Source organism: Meles meles, chromosome 4, assembly GCF_922984935.1.
Source record: "Meles meles chromosome 4, mMelMel3.1 paternal haplotype, whole genome shotgun sequence".
NCBI lineage: Eukaryota > Metazoa > Chordata > Mammalia > Carnivora > Mustelidae > Meles > Meles meles.
The window spans coordinates 58,408,870-58,420,803 of NC_060069.1; the positions used below are offsets into that span (position 1 = coordinate 58,408,870).

The 11,934-nt window shown below is 35.6% G+C and overlaps 1 protein-coding gene across 2 annotated transcripts; it reads right to left on the reverse strand.

Annotated features, from left to right (window-relative positions):
* Nucleotides 1-1,471: 1,471 nt before the first annotated feature.
* On the reverse strand, nt 1,472-11,918 carry TTC14 (tetratricopeptide repeat domain 14). 2 transcript variants are annotated; one of them, XM_046003342.1, is made up of 12 exons: nt 11,585-11,918; nt 10,984-11,108; nt 10,675-10,874; nt 9,498-9,582; nt 9,204-9,333; nt 8,790-8,945; nt 8,090-8,161; nt 7,585-7,704; nt 7,364-7,486; nt 4,620-4,737; nt 3,573-3,682; nt 1,472-2,729 (listed from the first exon to the last, which is right to left on the reverse strand). In XM_046003342.1, the coding sequence occupies exons 1-12, from the start codon at nt 11,743-11,745 to the stop codon at nt 1,820-1,822; spliced, it is 2,310 nt and encodes a 769-aa protein (XP_045859298.1). In that variant the 5' UTR covers nt 11,746-11,918; the 3' UTR covers nt 1,472-1,819. The 2 variants fall into 2 exon arrangements, 1 of the variants encoding a protein (XP_045859298.1); XR_006818078.1 differs by lacking the exon at nt 1,472-2,729 and having other exon boundaries at nt 3,568-3,682; nt 4,114-4,737.
* Between the last annotated feature and the right edge of the window lie 16 nt (nt 11,919-11,934).

Genomic DNA, 11,934 nt, shown 5'->3' on the forward strand with positions numbered 1-11,934 from the left:
AGACACAGTCTGGGTGTGTATAAACTATAGACATAATGATAAGGAAAAAAACTGCTAAAGATAATTACTAAAATTCTTGGTCAGTCAGTCCTCCATATTCTTTTGCTGTTATGGGTTTCCTGAACACATCCTTAGAAACTGGCTTGTACACTCTGCTGAAATTTAGTTATGTTCCAGGAAAGAAACTCTGGGGAAGATGGAATTCCTAAATTCAGGCAACCTGTATTAGGTAATATCCTAGTTGTCTGGTATATGAATGTAACATTAAGCCACAAAGACACCTTAGAAAATTATAGTGCTGATTGATAGTTATGCTCAGAGATTTTAGTAAATGTGTATGTAAAATACTGAAGATGTACTAGTAATTCCTGAAGGTCAAAGACCATGTTGAGATACTGTTCACTCTTTACAAAAACCACTATCTATGTAGGACTATGTAGGAATGATACAGGAACTATTAATACACAGAAAGAACCAGGGACTCTTTTAAGATGAGTTTCTTGTACAAAGATGAGTGAATGACTTTCCTACCCCTATTACCCATAGTTTTTGACCAATTTCTCTGTTCCACTGTAAAACAAACTTTAGCTTTTCCATTAGGCTGCCAACGCTTAAGTCTGAGGTCCACAAACAGGACATAACTGGTCAGAATGACTTAAAGAGGTAGCATTAAAGGCCTCTTGTCACTTATACTAGAATCTGAAGTTGGAAAGATTCTAAAGACCATTATAAATCAACAACCATGACTCCTATCTCTATCTCCAAATCTCTGTTTTCAAATTTGGGAGGATTTTTCATAATCTTTTTCAGCTCTAGTTGTTGGAATATGAGTAAAACCAGGTTTTGGCCTGTCATTTATCTAGACCCTAAAAAAGGAGGTATCAAGGGAAGTGTCAGGAAAGAGGTATTAAGAGGAAATGCAAGCCAGCTATAGGCTAATTATAAACATGCCCAGTGCCTTCCCACTGCAATACTAGGACAGTTTCCCAATTTTCTTTCCCTTAGGGGAAAACCAGATTTATAGTGTTTCTCTTGCCACTGCTGTTTTTGATGAAAGGATTCTTTTTTTATTCTGATCTAATCTTGCCTGGTACAGTCCCTAAGTCTTGCCAATATTTAAAGTTAAGAAATTTCTTAGGGCTATACTGCTAACAATAAGGTTTAAAAAGAGTGAGAGAAAAGCAAAATGAGCCCCTATTCAACTTTCATGGCTTTATTCCTAAAGTACTTGTTAAGCTGGCACAAAAATCATTTTTAATTAAATCAAGCTTTAGAGGTCAATTAGGCAAGACAGGTAATCTGTATATAATCTTAGAAGTTATACAAAAAGTTTGATATTTAAATAAATGATCAATAATAAAATGGTACTTAAGGAACAATCGAATACTGTGTATCTCTTTCAAAAGCTGAGGGAAAAGAAAATTTAACAGAAAAGACAATGAAATAATTTTTGAAGAAAACAATCCAAGTGTTCAATGAACAAATTTAATTTTTTCTCAAGCAGCAGGATGAGGTGGACCCAAGGAATTCTCATACACTATAATACAGAGAGGAAGCAATACTTTGAGAATTATTTTTAGGTGAAGTTTAAATCATTACAGTAAGAAATATTATATGGAAACATACACATGAAAAGCCTAAAAAAATCAAGCTGTGAGGAGACCCACAACTGAAACAAATATACTTTGAGAATAGCTAAAAAGCATTTGCTTTCTGCAGTCTCTACCAATAGCTTTAGGAGCAGAGATTCTTCTAGACTAGAAGACCCAAAACTTTCATTAACAGCCTTTGTGTAATGGGTGCTGAATCTCCTGGCATATTAATTTTTTGGCTTATTTCCTTTTTCTTTCTCAAATGCAGCTATCTGATTAAATATATTGAGTAAATTTTGAGGTAAATTTTTTTTAATTCCACTTTCTGACTGCTCTTTCCTATTTAGTCCATCTGCTTCTGGAACCTCTGTTTTAATGTCCTCCTCATAACTACCCTCTATTTCATATTCTCCTTGATTTTTATTTAATGGATATCTTTGTTCATGTCTACTGAAATCACGTGATCCAGAATATGTGTATTTTTTATATTTTTCAACTGACTTACAAGAGTAGTCTGAGCTTGCTGGTGAAGCGGAATGCCTCACGGAACCTGGCTCCCACCTTCTATAGTGCTCTTTTCTTCCCTCTGTATCTTTTTCAAATCTTCTATAACCATAAGTTTTCACTTTGTCCTCTGAATTCCTATAAAAGGAATCTGAGTAATCTCTTTTACTGGAAAAATGTTTTTCTGATTTATATGGTTTTTCTGTTTTGCTACTACTTGCCTGAGTATAAAAATCTCTTGGATCTTCAGACCTACCTCCAAAATCATCCGGTATTTCAACTGAAGATGAAGAGAGAGGGCATCTATCTTTCTCTTTTACCTGTTTCTTTTGATATGGTAACCTGTCCTGCTTTTCCAGTAGTTTTTCCACTTCTTGTTTTTGGTTAAGAAAAGATGCTAAAGTATTGGCTGGAACTGGGAAGCACTCATCTTTCCTACTCTGATCTATCTGACTTGAGGAGGCCTTAGCTAAATGCCTTTTGGAACTTCGAGAAGACTCTGAACGGTTCCTCTTATGCTTCTTATGCCTTTTGTGACCAGAAGAGGAAGAGGATGATGATGATGAATCAGATTCATCAGCAGAAGAAACACTTGAAGAGGAAGAAGTTGATTTTCTTCTTTTCTTCTTTAGCCTAAAAAATATAGTTAACCCATCAAATATGCTAAGTACAAAAATGTTTCTCAATTATCCATAAAGATTCTAGTTCTACTTTGTACTCTTTAAAGGTTTCATAAAAGCTGTGGCTTTAGATAAGCGATTACTGTAAATCTCAGTTACTACAATATGCAATTTTACTATCAGGCATGACTTCTGGGAAAAAATACTGTGTAGACAACTGTCATTGAAAGCAGATCATTATTTCTGAAGACACAGTCACATTTCCAACATTTTCAAAAAAATTTAAGTCCATCTGAATGTATGAAAGAGAGAAACGAAGTTTTGTATCTGCTACCTCTAATAAATAGTTTCTCCACCTCAGCACTATTGACGTTTTCACCTGAATAATTCTTTGTTAGGAAGGCAGGGTGATGGTGGAGGCAGGGGTATCACTGTAGGATGTTTAGCAGCATCCCTGACCTCTACCCACTAGATGTTAATACTACTTCACCAGTTATGATGACCAAAAATGTCCCCGGGGGAACAAAGGCACCCCCAGTTGAGAACCACTGCTCTAGTTCTAAAACACTTCTCCCTAAAACACAGATACTTAAAATAAATCTATTATATATTTTAATTTTAAGATTTTTCTTTTCTTTTTTTTTTTTTTTTTTTGGCAAAATTCTACCTTTGGATTCCACTTTGCTTTCTTTCTTTTACAGAAAAATTTGTGGTACACATACTTACGATGTATCACTGGTTATAAGTCAATACATTTTTTTCTTTTTTTTTTTTACTTACTTTAACCTCCATATGGCACTTTGGTTCAACTCAGTAGCTGCTTTAAGTTAAAAAAATGCTAAATATTATAGTTTACCTTTTCTCCTCTTTTAAGAGCTTACGCAACTTTTCTGCACTTGTTTCTATTTTCTTTGTTTTCTGCTTTTCTTCCTTTTCAGCTTGTTTTTCTCTTAATTCCAAAGATTTCTTTTAGAACCCAGATATCGGAAAAAACCACACGTTAAAAATAGCAGAATATATAAAACCCAGTTTCCAAAAGATCCCCCCCAACCAGAAGCCAAATGGGGTACACCCAAATCACCATATATCCAGCATTAAGTATTTTTAACATGTAAAAATTAATCATATAAGTGTTTGGCATTAATCATTGGAATAGCCAGAACAGCATTGAGGACCATATTGCAGTTGGTATTCCATGAAAAAAGGGGAAGCCATTGCATTGGTACCCATGACCCAGAGTGCAAGAAAGGGAAAAAATAAAATAAAAATAAAATACATGAAAAAGTATTTTTTAAAAAAATTGAAAAATTTAGACAGGATGCAAATTTATAAAATAAAATTCAAATAAATTCCATTAAGGTGAATTGAGGGAGGAACCACCATGTTCAAATACAAACCATTTAAAAAATAGCACAGCCCAGTTGGACGCATGATTACATAAGAAATCATTTTCCAGTTTGAGGATGGGGATGAGCAGCACCAGATGTCACAGACACAGCAGCAATGGTCCAATTCAGAAGAAAATGCATGAGAAAACATCATCATCAGTATTACAGGAAAAGGCAGTTTAAAATATTTCTCAAAGAGATTTTTATAATTAGCTTAATTACAGCAACAACACTGAATTTGTAACCACTAGAAAGCTCACTACGAGGACAGTTCTGAAAACCACATACCACATGCAGGCAGTAGGAATTTCTCTTAGGGCTATTTTTACTTTTGGGTACCAACTACAGAGGAACTATGAAGTAATGTCAAACCCAAGTAAGAGAAGTTGTATCTAAAAAGACAGTTTTCATAATGCCTTGACTAAGTAATCTAAAATAGTATTCCCTACAAGAAAGTTAAGTTTGGGTATCAATTTCAGATATCACTAAATTTCTAAGAGAAAATAAAGAATCACCTGCATATATTTATGAAGCTTCTGCAAAGCATCCTCTGCATCTTTAAAAGTCTCATCCAAAGCCAAAGCTTTCTTATAGTAACTTTCAGCATTTAAAAACTTGTCTTCTTCTTCTAACCTAAATTCGAAACAAAGATTTTGGTTTTCATAAAAATAAAAAAATCCTCAAATATGCACATAGGTCAGAAGCTTATACGAGAAACTTATTAGAGAAAAGCCATGTTTAGTAACATTTTCCAAATTTAACAGTACCTAAATCATGTACTTCTTACTGCTATTTGTTTGGTAAAAAGACCCCATAAAACAAAAAATCTAAACTCACAGATACAGAGAACAGATTGGTTGTGTGGGGTTGGGAGGGTGCTGGCAAAATGTCTGAAGGTGGTCACTATGTACAATTTTCAGTTAAAAGATAAGTCCTGGGGATGTAATGTATAGCATGGTGACTTTGGTTAGTAATACTATATTATATATTTGAATATTGCTAAGAGTATATCTTAAAAGTTCTCACAAGAAAAAAAAATTGTTAATTATGTGTGATGACAGATGTTAACCAAATGTTTTGGTAATTATTTTGCAATATATATATGCAACAAATCATCGTCGTACATCTGAATCTAATGTAATGTTATATGCCAATTATATCTCAATGTAAAAAAAAGTAGAAATTCATTACTGGTAACTAAAGCCATATTGTATGTCCAGCATTGGGATTTCGGTATGATACATGAAAACACAATTAGCTAATGTCTTCTCTAAATTTAGTATAATCTTGAGATTTAGCATAGAATTACATAGGTTGGTTTTTCCTAGTAGTTTATGAAGAATTTTCCTTTCTGCAGAAAAATTTTCCAGGAAAATTCACTGATGAAGTTGGAAATACCAACACATACATGTATATCACAACTAGCTGGCAGAAAGAATTATTAGATGAAACTCATATGTCTCTGCTATGAAAAATCAGAATTAGGAAGTATATACAGAGCAGGAAAGAATTTGGAAAATATTTTCCGTTTTTTAACAGTAGGAAAAAGAAAACAAAAAACCCTACCCCACAAAAATCCAATGGCTTCAAAAGGATCACTTTTGTAGCAGACTGGATATGGGCAGAAAGGGATCAGCTGAAGGCTGTTAACATTTCTGGCTTGGGTAACATACAGATCATGTTGCTATCCACTGAGCCAGAAGAAACCAATATGTGGGTAATAAGATAGCCATATTTTAGTAACTATCTATCTACCTAGTGAGAAAGTAAAAGCTGCTACAGTCACTTGGGTCTAAAGTTAAAGTTGAGTTAAAAACAAATATTGCAAAACTCCTTAATGTGGAATTCTGGAATGATCATACAAACTGGAATAATTAGGCAAATTCAAGAAACAGAAAGACGATAATTCTATTTAAAAAAACTAGTTGCAAAAAGATACTATTGTTATAAATTCTTTTTTTTTATGTTTTTTTTTTTTTAATTTTACTTATTTATTTGACAGAGAGAGAGACAGATCACAGGTAGGCAGGGAGGCAGAGAGAGGAGGAAGCAGGATCTCCGAGGAGCAGAGAGCCCGATGTGGGGCTCGATCCCAGGACCCTGGGATCATGACCTGAGCCGAAGGCAGAGGCTTTAACCCACTGAGCCACCCAGGCGCCCCATAAATTCTTAACTATTAAAGCAGACTTACTAAAGTTATTTATATTGGAATACTGTTTCTTCACAATATTTTAGGAATTAGACTAGCCTGTTAGTCATTAAATATTTATAACTCAACTACTATGCCAGGTATTTTGCCAGCCTATCAGAATAGTAACATAAATTGCAGGGTTTGTTCTTAATGATTTGCTCTTCCATTTAATCTGCATTTGTGGATTTTACTGCATAGAGCAGAACAAACAGCAAATATTCACAGCAAACATAAGAGCAAAATATTCACAATTAACTGTAAAACTCTCAATTCATATTTCTGGCATTATACTACCAGAATGAGAAATGAATTAGAAATCAAATTCCTACTAAAACAAAAACTTTTAATTTTAATTTTAACATATAATGTATTATTTGTTTCAGGGGTACAGGTCTGTGATTCATCGTCCTACACAATTCACAGTGCTCACCACAGCAAATACACTCTCCAATGTCCATCACCCAGCCACTCCATCCCTCCTACCCCACCCTCCACTCCAGCAACCCTCAGTTTAAAACAAAAACAACTTCTGTATGTTCAGGAAAAGAGTACTTAATTTCGGGCACCTGGGTGGCTCAGTGGGTTAAAGCCTCTGCCTTCAGCTCAGGTCATGATCCCAGGGTCCTGGGATCAAGCCCCACATCAGGCTCTCTGCTCCACAGGGAGCCTGCTTCCCCCTCTCTCTCTGCCTGCCTCTCTGCCTACTTGTGGTCTCTGTCTGTCAAATAAATAAAATCTTAAAAAAAAAAAAAAAAAAAGAGTACTTAATTTCTCGTCCTTTACATTTTTATTTTTACATAATGAGAACAGATGTTCAGAACAATAAACTTAAGACACTAAAATATCTCCAAACTCCAATCATAAAGAACCTCAGTAATAAGGAAAAAAAAGACTAAAAAGCTTAAAGGACTATATTTGAAAAACATTTTAAACCAAAATTGAAACTAAGGGTGTTCTGAATTAAGTGAGTTAAAGATGCTATTTCCTTATGTTAAGTACAAGATTTTATTTATAGTAGTTGGATGAACATTAGATCTCTATTAATTTTAAACCAAATCTGTTACTTACTGTCCTCCTCTTTCTACAAGTGTCTGGCAGAGGTATTTTCTTGCATTCCTATGAGTTGGACAGTTTTCCAATGCAAGCTCAAAATCTTCTATTGCTTTGTTCAGACTTCCTTTTGTTGCATATCTAGAGACAGGAAATAAATCAGGAGAATTTATCTTGTGAGCTACTCATAAATCTTGTACACATTTATCGATATTCCTTAAAAGCCATGATTCACTTACAATGCTCCACGAGCTACCAAAGCTTCCACATTTTGTTTGTCTATTTCCAAAGCCTTATTGTATTCATTCATAGCATCTACATGGCGTCCAACTTTAAAATAATCAACTCCAATCTTCACACTAAAAAGATATTTGTAAAGCATCACAAACATTTCTCAGAATATCCAAACATAATGTTAGCATGAATAAATTTTTGTAACAAATCTAATGTGGTTAATATTTAGTCTTCAATACTCTCAATATACCTAGGAAGTATCCTGTCTTTGGATAATTTCATTGACAAATATTTATGAAATAAATATAACAATATACTAATTCCTTTTGAAAAACATGGAAAATGTTAAGTCTGTTAAATTTATAACATAACACCATTTACACCTATAAAAAAGTTAATTTCAAAAGGCATTTCAATTCATTTATAAACAAATTTGGTCTTAATAATGACTTAAAAATTACTGCCTTTTAGACTAGATAAGGCAATTGTTGAAAAACAAAGTTTTCATACCATTTTAAAGCCCAAGATGCAGACTGTTTCTTCCTTAATGCAGAAGCAAAATCTTCTTCAGAGAAGTTTTTGCTATTCAAAGAAAATAAAAGTCAAACGATACACTTGTTTTTTTTTGGTAATACTTTATAGATAAAAATTCAACACTGCAAAAGTAAATCCCAGGCAAGAAATTTATATTCCATCCACAAAACAGTATTTGTTTTCAAATTTTTATTTAAATTTTAATTAGTTAACGTAGCGTGGAATACTGGTTTCAGGAGTAGAATTTCATGATTCATCACTTCCATATAATACACAGCACTCAACACAAGAGCCCTCCTTAATACCCCACTCATTTAGCCCATCTCCTCCTAACTTCCCCTCCATCAACCCTCAGTTTTTCTTTACTATTGGTGTCCCTTATGGTTTACTTCCCCTCTCATACAAAACAATATTCTTAAATTCTCAGGAATGACTATTATCATTTAACAGTATTTTTAACATAAATATATAAACATTCTTATAAACTTTGTTCGACTTTCTCTATACATGTAATCACAACAGACTCCATTCCAGAAGGAAACTGGGATCACCCGGTTCATTCACTCTTTGGCATAATGCTGCCATCAGGCTTAAAATAGTCAAGTATGTCTCTGAGTTATATAGATTTTGAGCTCAGCACCATTTATCTTACCACTTAATAACTAATATACTATACCTTTGCAAGCCTCTCATTAAAGATGGTGGATTAGATTCATCTATTCCTAGTTTTCCTAGAAGGAATTCAACTACTCCTGGATTAACAAATCCCAAGGAACTCTGCATGATATTTTCATAGGATTCCAAAGGATTGCTATTTAGTTCAACACTTCTCCTAAAAAAACAAAACACACACAACAAAAATATAAAAATGACAAACATAATTAGTATGTCCCATTTCTATAAAAGAAATACTCATATCATTTTTATACATGAAGGTATAGAAATATTATTTTGGCTTAAGGATTATAAAAATAAAATGAGCATATTTTGAAATAAGAGAAATTAATTTTCAGAAGTTGGACATAATGTGCTATTTTTTAATCAAGAACTGTTTTGTAATTAACTTCTTTAAATAATGTAGATAGGTTACCTGTAGTATAAAGGAAGCTCTTCAGAACTAATTACACCTAATTTAATACCAGACAGATGTGGTGGAAGAGATGAGCTATATAGAGATACTGCAAGCTTTTCATGGTATCTGTCAATATCTTTGATTCCAGCTTAAAAAAATAAGGAAACTAAGCTGATTAACAAGAAAATGCAAATTAACATAAAAATACATAAATCTTTCCAAACACTACTCTCATTAGACAGATTTTCAAAATTAATATAAACAAAAATCTGACAACTGTTACTTTTTTATTAATATGATGAAAATGATCACCTCGAATAATGTCACCAGTTTGGTAATATGATAAAGGATCCCCATGGTTACTGTGAGAAGGTACATCTCTTAATGGACAGAGAGCCTGCAATGAGAAGTATTTTAAAATGCCAGACATTCCATTCTTTGGTAAGAAGTATCATCTTTTATCCTAGTTGTTCAGTATAATCAGCTAATAGTTGACAAGAATGTTAAAAAAACAACTAGCACTCTAAAATCTAAATTTAATAAAGATTTTAATTATAAGCAATGCCTGTGACCAAACACAGTAAAACAAGTTTCCTGGTTCAGTTCAAAAACTAAAATCTCATGAAGTTTGCAATTAGTTTCAGGAACCAAATATAAATATGGATTATGAAACAAGAGGATATTTTATACTTGTTAAAGAAAAAAGTGAAACTGTCCAGAAAGTAGAATTCCAATGAAAACTAAATGTGAATTCTTCAAAGTTTATGTCCGTTATCCAGTCTATCCTGCTTTTTCTTCCTGTATCATCTGCCTTGACAGCAAATTATCAAATCTTTTAAATTAACACACTATTTAAAATTCAAGACAATTCATCTTGGGCAAAGTATCTTATAATGTATGTGTACAAATAATTTACATTTAACTACTGTAAATATAAAAATAAGAAATTTGTTTCCAAATACTAAATAAGAACGAACATGTTCGGCTAGAAGAAATAAGCCTGGAATACCAACCACTCTCACCACATCCACTGATATCTCTGAACATTTAAAGAAGGACCCTATCGGCGCCTGGGTGGCTCAGTGGGTTAAAGCCTCTGCCTTCAGCTCGGGTCCTATGGGATCCAGCCCCACATCGGGCTCCATGCTCGGCGGGGAGCCTGCTTCCCCCTCTCTCTCTGCCTGCCTCTCTGCCTACTTGTCATCTCTGTCAAATAAAGGAATTAAAAAAAAAAAAAAAAGGACACTATCCCTGCCAACCAAAGGAACCAAATAAACCTCCAAAAACCAGAGATAGAGGAGGAAACTAACTAGATAATCGTTATCATTTTTTAAAAAGGAAAATGTACTTTTTCTCCAATTAATATTTATTTTCCAAAACTGTGTCAGCATGGTACATCCAAGCCTAAGTGGATGCAAAGACATAATTCTTGCATTGACAGGAGTCTTACCAAAAACAGAAGCAATCAAATAACTGAAAAGTAACTTACTGTGATTTCTAAGTGAGATATATCTCTTACGACGCCACTGCCTAAACAAATCAACACCATGAAAAACCCAAATTCCCGAATGGAACTTATTCTTCCAATCACTATATCACCACGCTCAATATCTCGGAAAAACAGCTCTCTCCGGTCCATACTAGGTATCTCCATGAACTGCTCTAAAGGTGGCATGACTGCATAACCATCTGAAAAAAAAAAATTAGGAAAATTACTAACAAGAGCATTGTGCTTTGCTTCACCCCAGGTGCAGTGAAATACCCCAAACCGCAATCAAAATGTTTTAACAAAACTCACCTTCGTTGTCTTCATTGACTTCAGAAGTTGCAGGTGCATTTGATTTCCAGGAAAGTGCAAAAAGCAAATCCGCTTTTTTGGAAATGAATTTTTGTATTTCAATGTTGTCAACTCTCTTCTCTTTTCTTAAAAGGAAACAAGATTTATGAAAAGTGGTTTATGGGCAAAACTTTTCAGTACATCCAAGCTTATGTTCATGGTTTTCATCGCCCAATCGGGTCCATCCTAAGCTCCGGACCGTACATCCTCCAAGAAAAAGTTTAATCAGGGATTCCCTCATTCGCCAGCCTGTAGGTGGAGGGCGAAGAAAGTTACAAAGTAACTCCCGAAGCTCCAGATAACGAAGCCCAAGGGATTCTGGCTAAAGATTCCGCGCCTCTGCTAGGGAGTACCAAAGAAAAAAGTTCAGGCCACATCCCCCCTTTCCCTCACACCCAGAGAGCGGACCCTTCTCCAACCCGCCCTCTGCACCAGCTCCGCAAATCCTCACGTGCTCGCGGCCCCGGCTCTGCTCGCTCTCGATTCAGTCACCCGGCTGCGGCAGTGGGGCCCCGACCTGCGTCCCCTCCCCGGTCTCGCAGCGGCGCCGCCGTCCCATTACCTGCCCTGTAACTGCTGCTGGAGCGCCGGTCCCCGGGCAGGCTCGGCCGCCGACCCCAGGAGGCTCCGGAAGTGCGGATTGTCCTGCTGTTCGCTGCGGAGCAGGGAGAGCAGTGACGGCCCGTGGTAGTTCAGTGACTGCCGCAGAAGGTCCCGGTCCATGGTTAGAGATTGTTGGACCCGACGACAGGTGGACTGCTAGCACCCCCGCTCCGTACCCACTACTTCAGCCTGGTGGTCCCGGAGGCTGAGGAATGAGGCTGCAAGCCGCCGGAAGCACACATCACGGACACTTACACAGTCGCCTCCCGGAAGTGTTCCGGGACCGCCCCAAGCGGCGGCACAGAGGAG